This window comes from Lissotriton helveticus, chromosome 4_1 (genome assembly GCF_964261635.1).
Source record: "Lissotriton helveticus chromosome 4_1, aLisHel1.1, whole genome shotgun sequence".
Lineage (NCBI taxonomy): Eukaryota > Metazoa > Chordata > Amphibia > Caudata > Salamandridae > Lissotriton > Lissotriton helveticus.
Window position 1 is genome coordinate 1,835,401,005 of NC_136063.1, and position 24,390 is coordinate 1,835,425,394.

At 42.9% G+C, this 24,390-nt stretch overlaps 1 protein-coding gene across 1 annotated transcript in view; it reads right to left on the minus strand.

Moving 5' to 3' along the window:
• Nucleotides 1-24,390, minus strand: part of LOC144828230 (connector enhancer of kinase suppressor of ras 2-like) — a 2,060,726-nt gene that overhangs the window by 1,708,222 nt on the left and 328,114 nt on the right. The window contains exon 4 of the mRNA XM_078686315.1: nt 3,895-3,982. Within this exon, the coding sequence (XP_078542441.1) occupies nt 3,895-3,982 (88 nt within the window). The remainder of the gene's footprint in view (nt 1-3,894; nt 3,983-24,390) is intronic.

Genomic DNA, 24,390 nt, shown 5'->3' on the forward strand with positions numbered 1-24,390 from the left:
GTACAGAGCAAGTTAAAAGAGGCCTTTTTCTGCAACTGTCCAGCTGACCAGTTCCAACTGGAAATGCCTTGAACCCTGCTGCTGGCACCTGCTATATTGAATATTGAACCCAAGTGCTGTCCCTAAGGTTCTGGACCTTTAGCTGGTTTCAAAGTGTACTCATCCTAACATCTCCTGAAACTTTGAATCTTTTTGGCTTCAAAAACCCGTGGAGGACTGGGACCAACCTTTCCAAGCTGATCTGACAAATATGTGTTGCCACTGGACCTAAGAATCAGGTTGCTCTCACTTAGGCTTTTCCGCAGTAGCAAATCTGATCCAGTGGGACCTCAGGAAGATGGTACCTGGCTTTATGAAGCCCTTTTCAGCTACAGCCTACAGCCTTGCCCGGCTAGAAGAATCCAAGCTCAAAAAAAAGTGACCAGTGCTTGATTTAGAGTTTCACAGATGGGCTACTCTATCACAAAGTTATGGAGTAGCCCATCTGCCAAACTTTAAAATAGGCCCTAAGTTGAAAGGTAGAAATCTTCACTGTGCAACGGCACCAGAAGCATCCACTCAGCGAAGGACCTTCCTTGGGCACGATATTCTAATTTCTTCTACTCAGAACTTTACTGCCACAAGCAAATGGTTTCATCAGGACGTGATCCAGCAGCTATCCAACATCATGAAGCCCTCTTCAGCCACATCTTCCTTGTTTGTCCTCTCAGGATTTTTAACTTCCATTTCAGAGTCTACGTTCAGAGGTTAAATGTCCAAATTGGTCGAACCTGGCCTCTGTACCCAAACCGCACTCCATCGTGGTCCCTTTACCTTACACCGGTGAAGCGCAACCAGATGACCATGGATGGTGTTTTCATTTTTTTAGGGACTATTTTAATATATAAACTTTAAAAATTCATAACTCCGGTTTTTCTTCTTGACTTTTTGAAATTTTGGTTTAATTGTATTTATTAAAACTTACTTTTTTTTTCTAAAATGGTTTGGAAGTTTTCTTGTTTTGTGTTTTGACTTTATTACTGTTTTGGTAGTGCATTATTACTTTACACACTTACACATTTCATGTGAGTTAAGCCTGTCTGATCTATGCCATAGCTAACAGGGGGCTGAGCTTTGGTTTATATAGTGACTCTAGTGGTTCACCCTGACAAGGGGTTAATATTCGAGGTGGATACTCACCCCACTCAACTAATATCTCAATTTCTTAACTTAAGTGTACTTTCTATTAGTTACCACCAATCATTTGCATGGTTTATGTGAGGCTGTTGATTTGATAAGCTTGTATTATAAAAGCCAATGTTTGACTGTAACCTATACAGTGTATTTGACTCTATTCAAATTAAAATCAGTACAAAAAAAATAATATGCATGTATTATTCTTTGTGTTTGTTTATTTATTGAATATTAGATGTGGAAACCTTAGCTGAAAATTATGGACATAATGCATATAGCTCAATAACTTACCATTCTGCACCCAAAAAAAGTCAACTCATGTCCATTATGGTGAAAAAATTAAAAAATGAATGGTGGATTAATTACCCTACATATACATCATATAAGTTGTGGGTACCTGGAGATATATGTTAAAAGCAATTAAACGTCTGGTACTTATCATAATTCCTATATTGCTGTGTCAAACAGATGAGGAGATTTGGCATATAAAAATCTCTAAAGGAATATATTGAAAGTGAACTAAGCAGAATTTGGATAAAAGAAAAATGGTAACCTGTTTAGAAGGTTGGAAGACTAGATGATTAGATGCACAATATATTTAGCAATGTAACAAAAGATAAAGCTGTACTTCCAATTTAGTTGCTTCTACTAAGATCTTGACCAGGTAACCCTTCCCAAACAATAACTCATCTTACTCTCAAGACCCATAGTAAAAGGTTAAAGTGGGCCAACTATAGAAAAACATAGGACCTGATTTAGAGTATGGCCGATGGGTACTCCATCACAAACCTGACAGATATCCTGTCCACCTTATTACCAGTGCATTAGGATATAATGCATTTGCAATAAGGTGAAAGGGACATCCATCATGTTTGTGACATTTTTCCTGTCTGCCAAACTCTCAACGAGACCCACAATCTTGAGAAGAAGTCATTCTGATATTATCTAGAAGTAAAAACAGCTTATAAATCTTAATTAAAATGCTATAAATATACCATTATGAATGTTACATCTACATACTATGTGAGTAAAGCTCTCACTGTGCATGAATTAATGCACCACATCCTTTGAATGGTAAAGGATATTAATGAACACCATGCACGTAATACATATTTAAGAAGACTGTATAAACGCCATGCTGTTGTTCCTTCCAGACAGTGACCTTGATTGGGAGGGCCAGAGGTACAGCGTTTCTGATTTACTAGCGACTATTACATTCTAGCCAAATAAAAAGTAATGTTCATTACTATAAGTGATCCAACTGTATGTCAGCTGTTTATCTTCTCACACCTCACCAAATACTTATGCTTATTACCAAGAGCCACTGTTATGGTTCAAATAACAATCTTTGCTCACTTACAAGGCCTGACGTACATAGGCTTTTTTGTGAACCCAAACTCTTTGCTAAACAAGATCATAGGCTTTTTGACTGCAAAAGTACTTTTTACAATGTACAGGTGCCATTTTCCGAGTTGGAAAACTCTTTGCAAATCATGAAAGGATGTTGGTGATGCTTCGCAAATCACAAAAAGGAGAGTCATAAGAGGTGTGTGCCTCTCTACTTTACAAGTCTCAGGGGTATGTTTCAATTTTTAGTGGCCACAATTGTGCTTGCAAACGAATGATTAGTTACTGAATCCTAAATTGGGCAGGTAAGTGATTGGCAAAGAGGAAGTAGTCTCTGGAGGACAAGTTGCCCTTTGGGAATCGGGTGAGACGACCTCGCGGGGAGCATAGTCCCTGCTGTCTTTCCAAATAGAATTATTTTTTTTAAAGCAACAATTGTCCCTTTAGCAGACATACGCTGCTTTTAAAAAATGCTTCTCATTTGTTTATGCAAATGCAGAGCATGAATGTTGTTGCCACAATCATAGAAGTTGCAATCTGACTAATTAAAATGAATTCGGTAGGTGTTTTGTGACCCTCCTGCATAAATACATAATCACGGATGCAACCTATTAGTACAGGTCACCTTGCAACATTCATTCACAAGTGAGGAAATGGCAAATCCCGTTATAAGAAATGTTGTTCATACTTTGACCATCTTGCTTTTCTAATTTCTGCTATTGCCCCCCACATTTTTGGCTTAATGTGGTGACTTGTTCACTTAATTAGCCATAAATGGATCCTTATTTTTTAAAGATCATCCACCAGACCTTCAACCTGAAATCTAGAACAACCATTGTAGCAAGCCATCACACTCCAAATGCAGAGATGTGTATGATTAATAATCTCAAAGACCACCATCAGCCCCATAAATAGTGCATAGTTGGTTTGTGCCACGGAGCAGGAGAAGGCGGCGATGCCTCCACTCTGTTTTTGTGAGATCTGTCAGCAACGTTCAACACAGTGGATCACTTTTTCTTTTGTAATGCATACAGTGTGTGAGCTTTGAGGGATATGTCCTATTGTGGCTGAAAATAGGTTGTGCCTTTCTCACCATTCTTCTTGCAACCTATTGGTACAACCTCAGCTGGAGCTACACAAGTGTCCCACTTACTCAAACGTTCAATTCTCTCTCATGAGCTTCCACCGAAATCTTTTCAACTGAGTAACTACTGAAAACTAATTTGTAAGTGCCTTTTTGTGCCAGGTAACTTTGATCCCCAGAGTAGCCGATATCCGTGACTTCTGCAGGGCTACTTCTGAAAAAGATTTCCTTGCTAGATTTTCATTCTGTCTCCTCGCAATATATGTAAAACAAGATGGCTTCCCTCTTACCTGCTGCACGATGGTTGTTAATTCCAGGCACAGTTGAACAATGTTGTTTTTCAGGAGTGAGTATTCCGTCACACTGACAAATGGAGACCTGGCATAGAGAAAGAAGACATTTAAGGTTCAAGAAGCCAATATTAATTAGAGCTTAAGTAACACGTACTTTGTGCAACTATAAGTTACTTTAAACTCGGACATCTTTTTGGGATGAGAATACAGCGAATCCATTATTTGAGATGTCAAAGTTTACATGCATGCTCAGAATTTGCTAGCTCAATTATCACGATGCCGGATTATAACGGAAACAAACATTTATGGGCAGAATGGCGCCAAAATGTGCGAGATAAGTGCAAGAAAGTTAGCTGAATATTCTTGCATTAATAACATGAATATTGCTGCAAGGATAGCAGTAACAAGTTCCAACGTACAATAGCAATCATGCTGTCTTTTAGGTTTGTTTCCATTTTCTCCTTGAATGATTTGATATTTTAGAAAATGTCAGAACGAAATATGGTATAAGGAACTAAAAGAGCGGAAATATTCAGAGCTGAAGGGCGCGTGCTGTGAATAGGTCGACAGCAGCGGCCAGTGTACTTTAGCAGAATGTTTCTTTGTGGTAGTCACGCACAGCCCTTTCGAGTGCTCGTGGAAAGCAAAACACCATGAATTACCAAAGTATCATGGAATAAAAATGGTGCCTACAAAAAAATACATAGGCCTTTAATTTTTGTTGATATATTTGAAGGCTTCAGCTTGATGTGATAATAATACAATATTTATAGGAAACTATGGGGCACATTATGAAGAAGTCATCCATTGCAGCGCTGCAAGTCCCATTGTTGCGCTGTAATGCACCACAGATATAGGGCACGAACGGCCCCCATTTAAGCCAATATGGCTCTTTCTGTCCTTTCCCATGCGCTGGTACCCTTTTGGCTGCATAGCGCCAACACAGGCACCCGTGCAATATGGTGCAAGGGTGCCTGTGTTGCATGCAGGAATGTTTTTGTGCAAAAAGGGCCACCTTCCTGCACAAAAACAATCTTAGGAGGCTGATTAGTCTTTCTAGATGTGCTGCAAAAGGCAAGAAATGTGGAGAAATAGAGATATCTCTCCTAGTTACGCCCTCCTTGGGGAGGCTTCACTTTTTGGCACATTCCCAGGTTTACCAGTACTGGTAAATCTTGAATGCATCAAAGACCAGAGGGCTGCATGGGAACACCAATGCAATGCCCCTGGAATGCCTTCCCAGGGCAGGGTGAAGCAATGCAGCAATTTGCACTGTGTTGCGTTACTCCAGATTTATGAAACGACTCCGGGCCATGCAAAGTGGCTTTGCGTGGCTTCATAAATCTTACTTAAGGTTTGCGTCTCGCATCCACCACCTTACATGGTGCAAAGGCAATGCAAACCTCTTCATAAATAGGCACCTTTGTTTCTGAGATCCCTTTATTGGCAAAGCTAACCACATCCCCATAAAATTTATACAATTTTTAAACAGGCTTTATTAATACTATAACACAAAACATATAACACATTTACGTAATGGAAAACAACATCGGTGTAAATATCTGTATGAAACGTAGCTGAAGATTGCTAATGCTAGCACAAAGCAATGCTTGAGCTATTTTTTTCGGGATAATATCTTGTATTTACAGCGCCTGGAAACAGCGAAATTGTAGTATGATGTTACTTATAAAAAAAAGTCATTATTATCATTTATAAGCACATAACTTCTTCGTTCAAGACACAGATATTAACTTGCCATTACGTCAGACTGATGCAGGGTCGGTTGGAAAATAGACCCAGGCACCAAAACAAAAGTGCCCATCATTAGTGAATCAGAGTTAAACAAGGTGCCCACATTTGTGAAACAGGGCAGTTTTGAACGTGTGTAAAGACACGCTGTATATGTGTTTTCCAAGATATGAGCAACTACATATGCATGTGCCGTTGCTGCAGACAATGTTTATGGACCGGTAATATCAGAGAAATATACGGTCCACCAGACCATAAAACCTACAAACAGCCCAAACCACGCCCACACACTGATCTGTCAGATTTCCCTCTAGGCCAGTCCGACTCGGGACTGATGACCTTTGATTTATGAGCTTTGGGCAAGATGATATCAAATGTGTCAACTTTGTTAATTAGACGAAGTTTAATGGAAGGTGACAGCATCCACTCAATAAATTCTGCCAAATGCCAAATATTTCTGCATTAGGATATCATCATCACTATATGTGAATAAATGAGGCCAGAGGCACTGCAAATCAAGAAAGATTATCGCTCAGGTACCTTCTTATACAAAAATTGCATGTCATATAGGCTTGGAGAATGGATATGGAATGTAAAAGGTTTAAATCCGGTATTACTTCCCCATCCATTTCTCCCCACATTCCTTACTGCCTCCAGAGGTGGTAAGGAAAACTCACGAAAGGTCACTTCTACCGAGCACCCCTAAAACAAAAAATAAGTCCCTCCCCATTACCTATTGGAGGTTGACAGACGTGCCACACATTCTGATTTTAAAGCCTCCACAAATACTCCCAAATAAGACGGGAGGAGGGAGGGAACATAAGGAATGGGACTAGGAATATGAAATCAGAGTAATGAAGATTACCAGTAAACGACTGGGCATCATTTCAGGTTTGGCATAGTGGGAGGCCCCTCGTGAATTAGTGGGTCTCTCATACATCGGCAAATCTGCAGTGTGTCTAAGTCATTTAGAGGCTGAGGAACCTTCAAATTCCCCACAGAGGAGCCTCAGCTGGGTGTGCTGTCCAAAACCCACTGACTTAATGTGCGAGAAGACCCACTCTTTTAAGGGACCGCCTTCCAACACATATTTTCCCTGCCAAGCGCCTCCTTACAAGGTCGGGCAGTCCCAGAAATGAAAAATCACTAATTACTCCCATGCAGAAGAACAAAATGTCCTACACGTAAAGGGATTTATTTCTGCAAAAGAAAAATAAAGTTTCGTATGCTGCCCTGAATCCTAGGTTCGTCCATTTTTATAGTTTGAAGAAAGTGCTTCAGCTGTACACCTTTGGCCACACTGGTGGACTAGCCAGCCTCACACTGTAGTCTAAATGACCCTGTTAGTCATCATGCAGCTCCTCAGTAATTCAAAATCTTCTAAGCTTCCCACTTTTTCATGATCACAGGACCTGGTTTGACTTGTAATAGTGCATGCTTTGTAAAGATTACAACTATGGGGCCAATTATGTTGTCGATCGAAGTTGCCTCCTACTGACACTACCGCTGAAATGGGACCGACCAACCTTTGGTCGGCTGTCCCCACCACCTAATTAGGATGCGACAGCATATTGTGCGGTCACATTTGCCTATGGGAGCTTGTGCTTTGCCCGTAAACTGTGCAGGGATCAACAGGGGGCACCATAGGTGGCCCCTCGGCCCCCAAAATGAGACAGCAAAGAGAAGGGGTCCTGCTTTCCAACAGACTATCCATGTCAGAAAGCCCGGCATGGAAAGCTTGTCACAAATAGAGCAACGTAATCCCAACAGCAGAAAGGATGGTCATTAGGATTACGGTTTTGTCTCTGACGGGCCGGTGGCCTCCTTGAGCCTGTCGGAATCCAGCCGGTTTCAATTCTGACCACCTACATTGAAATTAGGCAGGCTGAATTGAAACTGAAGATCTCGGTCGGAAAGCCTTTGACCTCAGGTCGTAGGCTTTCCAACCGAGAACGTAATAGGCCCCTAGGCCTGCATGTGCCACCTGCTCTTTCAAGACTTTACTAACGACATGTACATAATGCTCCTTGGGAAATATGGCCAATCATTCCTATTATTGCACAGTCTGTAGGTGCATAGAAGGGATCACTTCCTTTTCCATGTGTCTCACCGACCTGCTCAAATATTATGTGCTTGCCATCCCCATATGTGAACATATCAAGTCGTGGCACCTCCTGTCATGCAATTAATGTGAGGGCCCACGGAGAAATACAGTTTCTGTCTGCTAATTCTCATGTCTACATTGCAGAGGACCATGTTTGTTTTTGAGTGCAACAGATGAGATTGGATTAGAACATGCTTATACAGACTCATCCTTTGCGTCAATACCATTCACTGATGTAATGGGGCAAAAATAGCCATTACGGGTTTAGCGCTGCGCCGTCTTAACAGCATTATATGCCCTGGGTAAAGCAGTGCACTGGGCCCTCCCTACATAACCACTCACAGGAATAAAAAAATATAACAGAAAATTAGTGTTACATTCTGGCCTGCATGGGGGCAACAGGGGCAACTGCCCTGCGTGCACCTGTTTTAAAAAAGCACTGGTTCAGCGATCTGATAAAACCTACCTTTGCCTGAACAAATAACTACATGTTACACCTGGGATACAGCAAGAAAAAAATAAAAATCTAGGACTCCCACTTTAGTTGCCTCATGAACAGTAGCGGCTCCTTGAGGGAGTGCTGCGGGGCGGTGGGGCGGATGGGGCATTAGTAAACTCTAAAATACGGCCGAACGTAGGTAATTAACTAAATTAAATGAATTACATTGCATGCACTGAAACGCAGGTCAAACTTAGTCACAAGATGGCTGCCAAGACTTCCTGGTTTGAAAGGTTGGCAGCTAGTTAGATCTCAGCACAAGATCAGAAGAGGCAACGGATCCTCTGCGGCCCAATATATGCAACGGGAGATTTACACCAATTACAAAAAGGTAACTTTCTGGACCAACAGCTACTTTTCTGCCAAATTTGGTGTAATTTCGTTCAGCAGCTCAGATGTAGCTGTATATAAAGCTCTTATGGAATTTAACATTGGAAAAATGTGTTTTGGGATTCCCCTTTTTCCTGGCCCTCATTTGACAGATTCCCCCAAATTTTCAAGCCAGCATCTGAAATGGGTGTCAAACTAGTTTTTCTAGGATTTGTCAACCGATGCCTAGGTTATTGCAAAATGAAAAAACGCTCTTCCTATGGAAACTCCATGCAAACTGTAACTACCTACTGGAGACCGCCAGTAGGTCATATATATATATGTGTGTGTGTGTGTTTATAGATATATATGTATATGTTTGTACATATATATTTTCATTCATATATTACCTACTGGCGGTCGCCAGTAGGTATATATAGTTAGGATTTTTTCTCTATGGGATTTTTGAAAATTCTATGTCTAATAACTTTGGCGTTTGTGGACGGAATTGGCTGAAATTTTCAGGAAAATGGCACATTTTGTTTCTGAGCAGCCCCTGAAAATTGGGGGGGGGGTTCGTCCAGGGGGGGTCGAGAAAAAAGGGGGGTCCCAAAACGTGTTTTTAACATTGAGTTTTCCATAGGGCGGTTGGCCTCACTTTTAGCCCGAACGGCTGAATGGATTTGCACGAAACTTGGCAAAATTGTAGGGACTGGTAGCCCGATGTGCCTTTTGTAGGTCTCAATATATGTGCTACAGTGGATTTTGAGAAATTAACGTTTAAAAAAAGATATATATCTGTAACAGCGGACCGGGCAGCGCTCCAGTACGCGTACTTTTCGCGCAACGGAGCTTTGTGAAGCGAAGCTGATTGGTTCTCCGGCGTCTGTAAACATTCCAAACAGTCCGTAGCGGCCGCCATCTTGTCTCTCGGTAGGATCGAGAGACAAGAGGAGGCCAAAGCGAAGGGGCAAATGACCATAAGGGGGCATAGTAGATCCTCGCTGACCCCCTAGGTTTGATGTGGAGGTTTTAAAAGGGCCCCGCGGGGCAAAAAAAAAAATAATAATAATAATCGAATGGCTGAATGGATTTGCACGAAACTTGGTAAAATATTAGGGACTGGTAGCCCGATGTGCCTTTGCTAGGTCTCAATATATGTGCTCCAGTGGATTTTGAGAAATTAACGTTCAAAAAAAGATATATATCTGTAACAGCGCTCCGCTTCGCGTAACGGAGGTTTGCGAAGCTGATTGGTTCTCCGGCGTCTGTAAACATTGCAAACAGTCCGTAGCGGCCGCCATCTTGTCTCTCGGTAGGATCGAGAGACAAGAGGAGGCCAAAGCGAAGGGGCAAATGACCATAAGGGGGCATAGTAGATCCTCCTTGACCTCTTAGGTTTGATGTGGAGGTTTTAAAAGGGCCCCGCGAGGCAAAAAAAAAAAATATAATAATAATCGAACGGCTGAATGGATTTGCACGAAACTTGGCAAAATTGTAGGGACTGGTAGTCCGATGTGCCTTTGCTAGGTCTCAATATATGTGCTCCAGTGGATTTTGAGAAATTAACGTTCAAAAAAAGATATATATCTGTAACAGCGCTCCGCTTCGCGGAGATAAAATTATATCTGTATTACCTAGCTGTTGCTAACACCAGTTAGCGACGGCTAGTAGGAGATAGCGACCATCTTGGGCCCCACTTTGCATGTGAGTGATATTTATCACTAATGACATGCAAAGTGGGCATGCCAAGATGTTAGCGACTGGAAACAGTCGCTAACATCGCTATCTCCTATTATCAACTTTTGGAAATATTCGCGATAAGCGCGAATATCTCCAAAAGCTAGCACCTGCCCTGAGCAGTTCTAAGGCATGTTATCCAATGGGAGGTGGATAACATGGCTAAGAGCATTAGCTCGGTAATGCGTGAATATCGCTGAGTTTTCAGCGATATTAATGCATTGCGGTCGTTTTTTATCGTATTTGCGATAAACCTTGATAATAGCAAGGTTTATCTGCGATAATTTCTGACGATGCTTAGCGGTAAAAAAATCGTTGCTAAGCATCGTTAGGGATAAATATCGCTTAACTTTGGTAATATGCCCCAACGTCTGTTAACGTTCGATTCGAAGGAAATCAGGAAGTGTTGAAAAACATTGTCTGCGCCATCTTGCCTTTTTTCAAATGCCACACTTTTGTCGTGCACGGCAGTCATTTTAGATGCCTTGACCAGACCCACTCTGTGCACGCTGTCGATCCTTAGCATGACTCCCCACCCTCGCAAGCATCTCCCCCAGGCAGTGGTCACCCCCGCTCTCTGTCTTATGCATGGGTAATAAACCACCCCCCATCTGCGCTGCTCTTCCCTGAGAATCACACCCTGTGCCCGCCCGACACCTCCCTTTCGCCCTATTCACTACCGCACCCTCTGACACTCCTTTTCCTCTGTGTCCGATTGTCCAGGCCGGTCCTAGGGTATCAGCTAGCCCTGCAGATGTAGTTTATGGCCCCAGGTGTAAAGAATCACCCCTCTTCAAAGGAGTTATAGTAGATCAAGGCCCACACTCGATGAGATCCGTCACAGCAGACGCGTTCCTATTATCTGAAAACCATCCTGTATTGTGATTGGGGAGGGGACCGAGCCTGAAGCGGAAGATTCCAGGGATGACTCTTTGTACATCAAAGTTTTTACAATTATGTGTCACATTAAAAATATATAGCACTCCAACAAAGTAGTAAGATTATAAAACTTTAATAACTTATAAATATATACAAGAAAACAAAAACAGTAATAACATATAAACATTTTTAGGGAAAAACAACGAAGTAGCGGTCGGCTGTGCGAATAGTCCCAACGCAGCACAACGTCCAGATTTCTGGCGTGGGGCGTCGCGGGGGGTGGGTCATCAGTAGCAAACTGTTGTGCGAATAGTTCCAAGGCAGCAGAACGATGGCACCAAGGTGATGTCCAGTAAGTTGCCGCACTGGTTTTGGTATCCTACAATGCTGCTCCGAATAACGGCGTGGGGCGCCCCGGGGGAGGCGGCGTGAACGGGCCTCTCCAGGTGGAGTGTCATCTGTTGTACTGGGGCGCCCCTTTACCGTTTCAGTTGCCATTCCGTCCGTTTTTGGTCCACTGTGTCAAAAGCCGCAATTCAGCTGAGTTGCGCCCACTCTTGCGGTGCAGCGATAGGCGGCTGTCACAGGACTCTCAAAATGGCGGCAGGCTCTTTCCTTTTTGGGCCTGGTCCACTGAAATGGCCCTGGGACACCTTGGAAATCGGACGCTTGTCTGCTAGGTCTTGGACCCCATTCTCGAAAGCGTCCCCTCCGCCTTGAGGATTTATCAAAAGTTTTGGGGGCCCCCGACTCCTGTAGGCTTCTGGTGGGGAGCGGTTGCCATGATTGCTCGCGGAATGACCACAACGGAGCTACGAGATGGTGGTGCTCTCATGCTGAAGCCAGCTTCAGTCTGAAACATCCAGAAACAAGGTGGGGCTTTCATCGTTTGGGAAAAAAAAAAAGTTTTCATCCAATGAAAAGTGTTGTTTTTAGGTCATATGATCAAGCCTTCCATCATTAGGAAACCAAAAGTAAAATGAACCAATGAAAAGTTTTATAAACAAGTCACATGACCTGTTATGCGGCATAGGGTATAAAATGCGGAGAAAATACGTTGGCACGTGAGGCGGCGTCAGTAGCGGACCGATGTGCGAATAGGCCGAAGGCAATACAACGCGCCAAGATCCGGATGGCACCTAGGTGGTGTCCAGCAAGTTGCAGCACTGGTGTGGCCATCCTACAATGCTGAAAGTCCCGTTGGCCTGTGAGTTTGCGTCAGTAGCGGACCGATGTGCGAATAGGCTGAAGGCAGCACAACGCGCCAAGATCCGGATGGCACCGAGGTGGTGTCTAGTAAGTTGCCGCACTGGTGTGGCCATCCTACAATGTTGAAAGTCGGCGTGGGGCGCCCCGTTGGCCTGTGAGATGGCGGCAGTAGCGGACCAATGTGCGAATGGGGCCAAAGGCAGCGCAACAATATTTTCGGAATAGAAGACACCACAAGGCGCTGAGATGCCAAGATCCGGATGGCACCGAGGTGGTGTCTAGCAAGTTGTGGCACTGGTGTGGCCATCCTACAATGGTAAAAGTCGGCGTGGGGCGCCCTGTTGGCCTGTGAGATGGTGTCAGTAGCGGACTGATGTGCGAATGGGGCCAAAGGCAGCGCAACAATATTTTCTGACTGACACCACAAGGCGCTGAGATGCCAAGATCCGGATGGCACCGAGGTGATGTCTAAGTTGCGGACCGATGTGCGAATGGGGTCAAAGGCAGCGCAACAATATTTTCTGTATGGAAGATACCACTAGGCGTTGAGATGCCAAGATCCGGATGGCACCGAGGTGATGTCTAGCAAGTTGCTGTACTGGTGTGGCCATCCTACAATGGTAAAAGTCGGCGTGGGGCGCCCTGTTGGCTTTTGAGATGGTGTCAGTTGCAGACCGATGTGCGAATGGGGCCAAAGGCAGCGCAACAATATTTTCTGTATGGAAGATACCACTAGGCGTTGAGATGCCAAGATCCGGATGGCACCGAGGTGATGTCTAGCAAGTTGCTGTACTGGTGTGGTCATCCTACAATGCTGAAACTCGGCGTGGGGCGCCCTATTAGCCTGTGAGATGGCGTCAGTAGCGGACCGATGTGTGAATGGGGCAAAGGTAGCGCAAGAATATTTTCTGAATAGAAGACACCACAAGGCGCTGAGATGCCAAGATCCGGATGGCACCGAGGTGGTGTCTAGTAAGGTGCACTGGTGTGGTCATCCTACAATGCTGAAACTCGGCGTGGGGCGCCCCATTAGTCTGTGAGATGGCGTCAGTAGCGGACCGATGTGCGAATAGGCCGAAGGCAGCACAACGCGCCAAGATCCGGATGTCACCGTGGTGGTTTCATAGTTGAGAGGCACTTCATCTGCAGTGGGGCGCCGAGATCCGGATGGCACCGAGGTGATGTCTAGCAAGTTGCTGTACTGGTGTGGTCATCCTACAATGCTGAAACTCGGCGTGGGGCGCCCCATTAGCCTGTGAGATGGCGTCAGTAGCGGACCGATGTGCGAATAGGTCGAAGGCAGCACAACGCGCCAAGATCCGGATGTCACCGTGGTGGTTTCATAGTTGAGAGGCACTTCATCTGCAGTGGGGCGCCGAGATCCGGATGGCACCGAGGTGATGTCTAGCAAGTTGCTGTACTGGTGTGGTCATCCTACAATGCTGAAACTCGGCGTGGGGCGCCCCATTAGCCTGTGAGATGGCGTCAGTAGCGGACCGATGTGCGAATAGGCCGAAGGCAGCACAACGCGCCAAGATCCGGATGTCACCGTGGTGGTTTCATAGTTGAGAGGCACTTCATCTGCAGTGGGGCGCCGAGATCCGGATGGCACCGAGGTGATGTCTAGCAAGTTGCTGTACTGGTGTGGTCATCCTACAATGCTGAAACTCGGCGTGGGGCGCCCCATTAGCCTGTGAGATGGCGTCAGTAGCGGACCGATGTGCGAATGGGGCCAAAGGCAGCGCAACAATATTTTCTGAAGAGAAGACACCAAAAGGCGCTGAGATTCCAAGATCCGGATGGCACCGAGGTGGTGTCTAGCAAGCTATGCAGTTGAGTTGTGTGCGCACTTGCGGCGAATAGGTCGAAGGCAGCATAACAATGTTTTCTGAATAGAAGACACCACAAGGCGTTGAGATTCGGTTACCACCGAAGTGATGTCTAGCAAGTTGCCGCACTGGTGTGGCCATCCTACAATACTGCTCCGAATAACGGCGTGGGGTGCCCGAAGGGGGGGGGTGTGAGGCGGCGTGAACGGGCCTTCCTAGGTGGAGGCTTGTCTGCTGTAGTGGGGCGCCCCTTTACCGTTTCAGTTGCCATTCAGCTGAGTTTCGGCTGCTCTTGATGCTACAGCGACAGGCGGCTGCAACAGGACTCTCAAAATGGCGGCCTGTTCTTTGGATTTGGGCCTGGTCCACTAAAATGGCCCTGGGACACCTTAGAACTCGGACGCTCGATTTTTTTTTCCTTTCCTGTACATGCAAAAAAAGGTAAATGCCCGGTACGTTACACACTTCATCTGCCACGATGAACTCTCCAGAGGAACCGAAAAAAAATATAGTTATGGTAACTATACCATGCATCGTCATATGGAGAGGTGGCACCAATTAATTATAGTGCTGCATAAAAGAGAGATTTGGAGGAGAACCCCTGACCTGCTAGTACATTCATCAAAGAAGTGGCACTGACAGCATCAGAGGCAAGGGAAACGGTCCCAAATATTTAGAAGAACTTTGGAAAGATTAAAATGACATGTTTAGATTGTGGCAAATTAATTTCATGTGGACAGATGAGTGTTACTCTAATAAATACAGCATATGAACATCATCATAGTCGATGGTTGGTAGAGACATTTTGACTATATCCTGGACCTGCCCGTCCTCGCCCAAAATGGCGCCGGAATAAATGGGACTCGTAACTCCTTGTTGTGTACTGGTTGCAGAACCTTGAAATCACGAGATACGTATGCAGTTTTGAAGCACATGGCGGGCGGGGACGAGAATTGATTGAATATTTCGACATCCCTATTGATATTAAGTTCTGATGTGTTATTGATTACTGTACTATTGAAAGTTCGAATTAACGTCACCCATGGTACTTGCCCGCAAATGTATATCTAGATAATTTTATTGTAACTGACCCTGTCGTATTATAATTATAAAATGTACGTCCACCGATTCCGTAACTGTTAGACACCTTAGTTCTTGCAACCTAATGGCCCGCCCGTTACGTTCTTCTACAGTGTAAATGTCTACTCATCATATACGATTACAGTTTGCTCCGTGGCCGGCCCACGTGGTTATAGGCTCGTATTTGTAGAATGAAATTTTCACAATAAAGGTTTTTAAAAGAAAGCATGGTAGTAGTATATACATTGGTAAAGTTTTTAATAATAGTCACTGTTTTAGAATCATTAAAAGGCAAGTGAAATAAAGCAGACCAATTACATGAAGGGTAAAAGGTATAATACGAAGGAACGCAGTAAAGATAAATGGTCAAGGGCTGTTGTGTTTTCTATTCCTGCAACATAAAGTGATCGATAAGAATCTCATATTCAGGCGTATCGGCGACTAAGACAGCAGGTCGACCCTCTTTTGCTCAACGGCTCCGTCATGGGACGAAGAAACGCTCTTTTTCTCGAAAAAAGAATATATTTTACTTGCAGGACAGTTGTAAATTTTCCGGGAAAGTACATTAGCCTGGAACATTATAACATATATTTAAGAAAAAATAATGTTCGGAAGTAATAAAAAGCGTAATTTTTAGGTCATATGACCAAGCCTTTCATCATTAGAATAAGAAAAGTAAAATGAACCAATGAAAAGTTTTATTAACAAGTCACATGACTTGTTATGCTTACGTTACGCGCTGCGCGCCCCGGATGACTTCCGGATGCGCTAACGCGGCGCGTCATATGACGCATTACGCGACAACGCAGGTCCAGAATATAGTCAAAATGTCTCCACCAACCAGCGGTTGGAACACAACCCCTTTCAGCAGGCTAAATAGTTCTGTTAAATGACAACAGAAGGGACAGGCAACAAGAAACATCAGTCAAAGAGGGGAGGGCTAGTTCTTCTCTACCGGGTTACATTGGGGCGCTACCGGAACTGATCGAATTGGTAGTCTACAGTGTTTCTGGATGTTTCAGACTGAAGCTGGGGTTAGCATGAGAGCAGTACCATTTCGTAGCTCCGTCGTGGCCATTCCGCAACCAATCATGGCAGCCGCTCTTTATCGTTATTTTGGGCGGGTGGGTGGCGGAGCCGAGCTGTTTTGCAGCCATCATTGTGTGGAGTTCAGTTCATTTCACTAGTTTTGTATTTGTCATGAGGGGTTGTTCCTAATGTTTCTATTTTAGCGAGGTCAAAAAGAGATCCCGTTAGTGGCCTACTGATTTTGCTCGATTCCTTTTCTTTTTTTTTTACACGATTTTTCGTTATCTGCAAAGACTAAACAGAGTATTGCGGCTCTGTGTTTGTTTGTAAATAGAGAATGAACCAAAGAGAACCAATTCTAAAACAGTAAATACTTGGATAACAATCAATCAAATGGAGAGAGAAGCAGGCACGACGTATTACAACGGGGGCAAAGGCCTGCGTTAACTACCCTTCACTATGTGCAAAGAGAGAGTACTCCTAATAGAAATGAGGGGGGGGGGGCACCATTCAAAGCAGATCAGTGTGCATAAACACGAAAATGTTTTCACTTACCACGTACTTGACATTCGACAGCTTATGATATTTGCTATTAAAAAAACATTGAAATTCACTGAAAAAACCATACGTTATAGACCATATATAGTTAGGAATTAGCATTTACAAAACCTTGAAAATTCACTGAAAAAACCATAGGTTATAGACCATATATAGTTAGGAATTAGCATTTAAAAAACCTTATTTTACTCACACAAAACCATTGAAATTCCATATATAGTTAGTTGCACTAACTATATATCGCGCACCTGCAATCCACTGCTGATGATGTCACATATTACATCATTCATGACATGGTCAGTGACATCACTGATGACATCACTGATGACATCTCAAATGACATCACTGATGACATCACTGATGACATCTCATTTGACATCAATGACCACATCACTGATGATATCATTCATGTGACAATACAATGCATCTCCTCACATTTTAATATAACCTCTGTTTCACCCAGTGTTAAATACAGAGTATAATTTTTGAAACCATTGACACACCAATACTAGTTACTACATATGTACTCACTGATTCCTACGTCTACACACACATTCACTCATTCACCCATACAATCATTCATACATACAATCACTCATCTTTACAACACTATCATATGCACTCATACACCTATACAGACACTCACACTCTGCCACTCATCCATTGAGTTACTCACACACCTAGTCAGTCCTGTAAAGAATCAATCACACTTCCATTTTCTTGTCAATACAGTTAAACATAGAGCACCTTACATTTTCAAACATATACTAACACATACTTACTTTCTTATACAATCATTGATACAAGTACACATTGATCTGCACAGAGTCACACACCTCCCAGCCAGCCACACACACACTCAGTTTCCCATACAAATACTTGGACAATCAATCAATAACCCATATAGTTAATCATATAGCTACTGATCAACACATGCAGCAGTTTACAGAACAACAGACATAATGATGCACAAATTAAGACAGTTTAGTCACTAACCCATGCACTCAGTGAGACACATTTAATCACTCACTCATACATTCAGTCATGCACCTACTAAATCCTTCGTCCAGACAGTTATACATCTACTCATTCTTCAATATGTAAAACATATTTAAACTTTACAGAAACACACAGTCACTGGATGATGTCATCAGTGATGTCATTTGAGATGTCATCAGTGATGTCATCAGTGATGTCACTGACCATGTCATGAATGATGTAATATGTGACATCATCAGCAGTGGATTGCAGGTGCGCGATATATAGTTAGTGCAACTAACTATATATGGAATTTCAATGGTTTTGTGTGAGTAAAATAAGGTTTTTTAAATGCTAATTCCTAACTATATATGGTCTATAACCTATGGTTTTTTCAGTGAATTTTCAAGGTTTTGTAAATGCTAATTCCTAACTATATATGGTCTATAACCTATGGTTTTTTCAGTGAATATATATATATATATATATATCTATATAATATATTCTACTTTTGGGTACAGGCAGGTATATGTAGACTTTGTATTCTGCCCTATATCGCATATGCAAAGAAAAGGTTAGGTATTATTAGCACAAATTTGCACCTTACATACATTTTATTTATATATTTATTCATTCATTTATATATTTATGTATTTATAATTGCATATGTATGACCAATAGGTAAGTAACCATTTACAATAGGCATTGATGACTATGGGTAAACTGATAAATTTCCATTTACATGGGATTTATTTATGTCAATATTAAAGCATGTGCAATTCAGATCTTTGTCTGAATTGGCAATAGACCTCAATAGGACATCTCGGGATAGCTTTAGCACACATGATCTCAAGAGCTAAAACCTCTATTTGACATGTAGTATACAGTATGTTATGATACATGAATTTCATGCCAGACTGATATTAGGGGTATTGCACAAAGACTTTTATTCACCATTGTAATGAATTACGAACACTCTACATCATGAAATGGTTATTTCTCCATGATACCAATACAGCCATATGCCATGAAAAATGTTTACAGTCATGGATGACTTTTTTCAAATCTATTCTGCATTTTTCAGTTTGGATTATTTGGCTTTAAAAACTTAATGCACAACCAAGTCAGGTCAGCAGCAGTTGTCTTTTAAGAATAAGATTTATTTTGCACTTTGCACATATTGCACGATCATGCACTGATATTAGCACACGTGACGGGGAAACATGGTTTTACAAATTTTGGAACTGACATTGAACTGCTCTGTTTATAGAATCAAGTTACAACTGTCGCAATAATCTTAATGCAATTTTTGACTATGTAATTTTGATCAATAAACCAGTATTTTGCCAGCTTTAAACTATACTGAAATTACGATGCAGGTATCTCCTTTATTTGTCATGTTAAGTTTCATGATTTTATTAATTGTAGAAGGGGACAATTTGAAAGCTTATTTAACTTTGGGCAAGGATTTCTTTTAGTTCCATTGTTGTGCCGGTCATGTGTCCATTTGAGATTTACTGCACTAGCACTTTAAAACTTTTGACATACATTTGCTGAAAAAACCATAGGTTTCACACACGTTATAGTTAGGAATTAGCATTTAAAAAACCTTGCAAATTCATTGAAAAAAACATAGGTTTCACACATGTTATAGTTTGCTGGACATTTCACTCATACAAAACCTTTGAAATTCCCCCGTTATAGTTAGTTCAGCTAACTATAACTCGCGCGCCCGCAATGCACTGCTGATGATGTCACATATTACATCACTCATGACATGGTCAGTGACATCACTCATGACATCACTGATTGTCACAAGGATGATGTCATCAGTGATGTCATCAGTGATGTCATTTGACATGTCATCAGTGATGTCATGAGTGATGTCACTGACCATGTCATGAGTGATGTAATATGTGACATGATCAGCAGTGCATTGCGGTCGCGCGAGTTATAGTTAGCTGAACTAACTATAACGGGGGAATTTCAATGGTTTTGTATGAGAGAAATGCCTAGCTAACTATAACATGGGTGAAACCTATGGTTCTTTCAGTGAATTTGCAAGGTTTTTTAAATGCTAATTCCTAACTATAACGTGTGTGAAACCTATGGTTTTTTCAGTGAATTTGCAAGGTTTTTTAAATGCTAATTCCTAACTATGACGTGTGTGAAACCTATGGTTTTTTAAGTGAATTTCAAAGGTTTTGTAAATGATAATTATTAAATGTATTCATTTTTATATGTTTTTTATACCGATTTACTACATTACTTTAAACAACGTATTTTTAGATATTTTATTTTCTAAATTACATTACATATTTTTAATATATATATAAATTGAAAAACAATGTTTTTAAGAATATTTAAATTGTAATATATATTTTTTTATGTAATATTTTTTTAATTTATATATATTTTATATAGCAGGCAATGATATTCTATGGAAGGAAATTCAAGTTACTGGTAAGTACAGTTAAATTCACTTTTCAGGAATAGTAGTGAGCTAGATTGGAGAATTAATTCCTCTTCAACCCTGAGGTTCCCTGTGAGTCAACTAGCCCACCAGGTACCTCCAGTATGCATCAGGCAGCTGTGTTGTAGAGAGGTGTTCAAAGGGCAAGCCCCCTTTTTACAACACTCTGCAACACAGCTCCGTGGCGCTTACTGGAGATACCTGTTGGACTAGTTGCCCCCTAGGGGACCTCTGGATTGAACAGGTATTAATTCCCCAACTTAAAACACGCCTCAGGGCATGTTTGCACTCACATCACCTCAAGCCCTGCCCCTACCTTCACCACTGTGCTAACGCGCCCTGTAGAGTGTTTTAAGTTGGGGAATTAAGTCCCCTTACATACTGGGGGTCCCTGGGGGCCAACTAGCCCACCGGGAACCTCCAGTATACACCAGGAGGCTACGTTGCAGAGAGGTGTAATGAGGCCACGCCCCTTTTTACACCTCTCTGCAACTCAGCCCCGAGGCGCGTTTGCAGAGGGGGAACTAATTCCCCTTGTATACTGGGGGTCCCTGGGGGCCAACTAGCCCACCAGGAATCTCCAGTATGTGCCAGGGGGCTGCATTGCAGAGAGGTGTAATGAGGCCTCGCCCCTTTTTACACCTCTCTGCAACGCAGCCCCCGGGCGCGTTTGCAGAGGGGGAACTAATTCCCCTTGCATACTGGGGGTCCATGGGGGCCAACTAGCCCACAAGGAACCTCCAGTATGCGCCAGGGGACTGCATTGCAGAGAGGTGTAATGAGGCCACGCCCCTTTTTACACCTTTTATACAGATATATACACACAAGTGTATACTTGCCCTGGTTTGTTGTATTTTTCAAATGATGGATTACACCTTGCATGACAGTAGCGAAAAAAACGTACTCGGGTTAGGAGATATGAGAAGAAGAGAATTGGTGCTTCTAAGTGCCCCGCCTCTTCTTGCTCTCGGCCTGCCAGACACATTGAGAACTGCACTGAGGGGGGCACTGTGCCTGTTGATTACTTTTTCTATGAACTTAGATAGGTAATAGAAAGATTGATTTCTAGTTTGCAAGCTTGGTCAGGTCTGCTGACGCTTCCTTCGGGAGTCCATTGGACGCTGGGTGCTTCCAGGAATGTAGCTGTGTCAATGGAGTTCTAAAGCATGAGGGTGAGTACTTTGGTGATTGGGGTGAATCCTTTGTTGAAGACAAGGATGTGACAAGGTGCCCACGTGGTGATTGTGGCAGTGTCTAATGGTGATGGTTTTCTCTGTGATTAGGCTGGTAACGCCTCAGGGCAGATTTGAAGATGTTCTTGTTTGTGTCTTCCTGGCTTGTTTCCACCTCTGTTCCAGTTGCTTGCAGTGCTACTCAGTCATTCTGAGTTCTTCCATGTACCAATTGACCTGAGTTTGTGTTCTTGTGCTTTAATTTTGCTTGTGAAAGGCTAGGGTGTTGGCACAGGCGGCAGTCCATTCACTGACATTTTTGATGGTATGCTGTGGGTGGTTCTTGGAGAGAGTACAGCCTAATCATCTTCTACAATATTTTTCCAGCATTAGCAGCCAGGACCTGTAGCAGTTGGTCTCCTGTGGTGGGGGATGTTGATTATGAGGTTTACAAAGACATGGCCAGACCAAGGGATGGGTGTAGGTTAGTTGATCATGATCTCATTGGGTGAGGTGAGAAAAGGGTCCAATATGTGTCCGGCGGTGTGGGTGGAGTCGGATATGTGTTGGGTGAGTCTGAGGTTTCCGAGGCTTTCTATCAATGCAACTGAGTTGGGGTTGTTAAGGTCCTCTAGTTGGGAGTTGCGGGAAGGCTCTGGAGTTGATGACTAGTGTGGCGACAAAGTCCGGGGTGTTGTTGGTGAAGGTGGCTCGGGGTCCTTGGGTTTTGTAGACCAGGGTGCCACACAGAGTGAAATTGGCTGTGAATCACAGCTTGAAGATGATGTGTAATTGGTTTTGGTTCCTTGGAGGTGGTATAGCAGATGGTGTTCTTCAAGATGCTGGTGATTCCTTCCCCTGGCCTGTGTTAGCGGTCTCGTCTGATGATCTTATATCAGGTGGGGATGGCCATGGAGATGTCCGGTGCAGTGGCCCTGGGTAGAGCTGTCCAGGTGATCCGAAATCTCATGGGAATGCAGGTGAAGTGGCAGGAGGGGGAGGTGAAGGCTGGTGAAGGCTCCTTTTGTGTTGTGTTGAGTTGCGTTGCAGAGAGGTGGTCCAAGGCCATGCCCCTTTTTTTACACCACTCTGCAACGCAACTCTGTGACTCTGACTGGAGGTACATGTTGGGCTAGTTGGGCCCCTGGCACCCTCAGGACTCAAGGAGACTCCCTGGCACTTTGTAAATTGGACATTGAAAATTGTGGATATGCACAGCCTGTTGTCATAGGTTGAAAAGGGTTGAAAGTTGTCGCGTGCAGACAAGGCTTACTGTCCAAACCATACAGTGTTACGGAAATGTACCAAATATTGCAACCCCTGGATAGGGGTTGTCCCCTGGTGCACAGCGTGTGAAACGAAGAAATGTTTTGATCAAGTACATTTCTTTGTTTCACACGCTGTGCACCAGGGGACAACCCCTATCCAGGGGTTGCAATATTTGGTACACTTTGCAAATTGGGGCATTAAGTCTGCTTGAATCCTGAGGGTTATTGAGGCCCAACTAGCCCACCAGGTATCTCCAGTAAGCGCCACAGAGCTGTGTTGCAGAGAGGCGTTCTGAGGCCACGCCCCTTTTTACACCGCTCTGCAACGCAGCTCTGTGGTGCTAACTGGAGATACCTGGTGGGCTAGTTGGCCCGCAGGGACCCTCAGGATTTAAGAGGACTTAATTCCCCAACTTACAACGCGCCAGTGGGCGCCTAGCACATGGTGCATGGATGTTTAGGGGACACCACATGGGCCCCCCTGGCAACATAGCGGAGGCTCACGGGGGGGCATTGGTCCTGGTAGGGGCCCCCAAAGTCCCATTCCGACATCCTTTCCATAGATGTGGCACCACCATGAAAAGGCTATGGGAACTGGACATCATAATCCCTATGGTGGTGTCTGCGCCCCGACGATTTCCTTGACCGCTGTGGTCCAACCGATATTTTGAAAGTCAGAGGGACGGTCCTAGTGAGAGCCTTAATTATTAATTTATTAAAATGTGTTTACTTCCCACCATATACCGCTACAAATCTCATAACCCGCACCTAAAACGTAACTTACAAAATTAATTAATTACACTATTTACAATTAATTATCAATTAAATAATTAATAATGCTTAAAACTTAATTATTAATTAATAATAAATAAATTACTTCCGACGTGTACCTCTACAAAACTCACAATCCGCTATGACCCAAAAAATACAATAAACAATCAAATTAAATTAATAACAACTGGAAATGTATAAACTTCATTAAAAATCATTTATGATAATACAAACAATGTATAACATATACAATTAAAATATATTCTGAAATACATAATAATAATTAAAAAAGATATTATTAACAACAATATTTTTGTAAAACATATTAACTACCTAGATATTTTTATCATTAGTAAGAACAACATAGATATTTTTGTAAACGATATTTACAACATAGATATGTTTGACCTCGATATTACTTACCTTATAAAATAGATATCCTTGTCAGCAATATTTCTGCATCACGCTATTTGTGGTTCATGGTATTAAAAACTCACTATTTCTGCATCTTGATGCTTTAGTTTTTACTCAATATTTTTGTCCGAATATCCCTGAACCCCTTGAGTGGGCATTGTGGATCCCAAGGAATCGTCGGACCCTAAGTTAAGGAACGCTTTTCTAAAATTAGCCTTGACTGGACATTGAACGTAATGTGTGTGATTCCTGAATCATGTAATATCTGAGTTTCAAACGTATAACTTCTTTTAAAGTAAGTCTTGAAGCTACTCTAATCTACCATTGAAGAATGAAGAATACAAAGATAATATCAATAAGCTATTAACAGGGCAAACTTACTTTCAGCCCTGGGGGCCAAGTGGTAAATCGCAAAGCCCAGCAAGCACACCG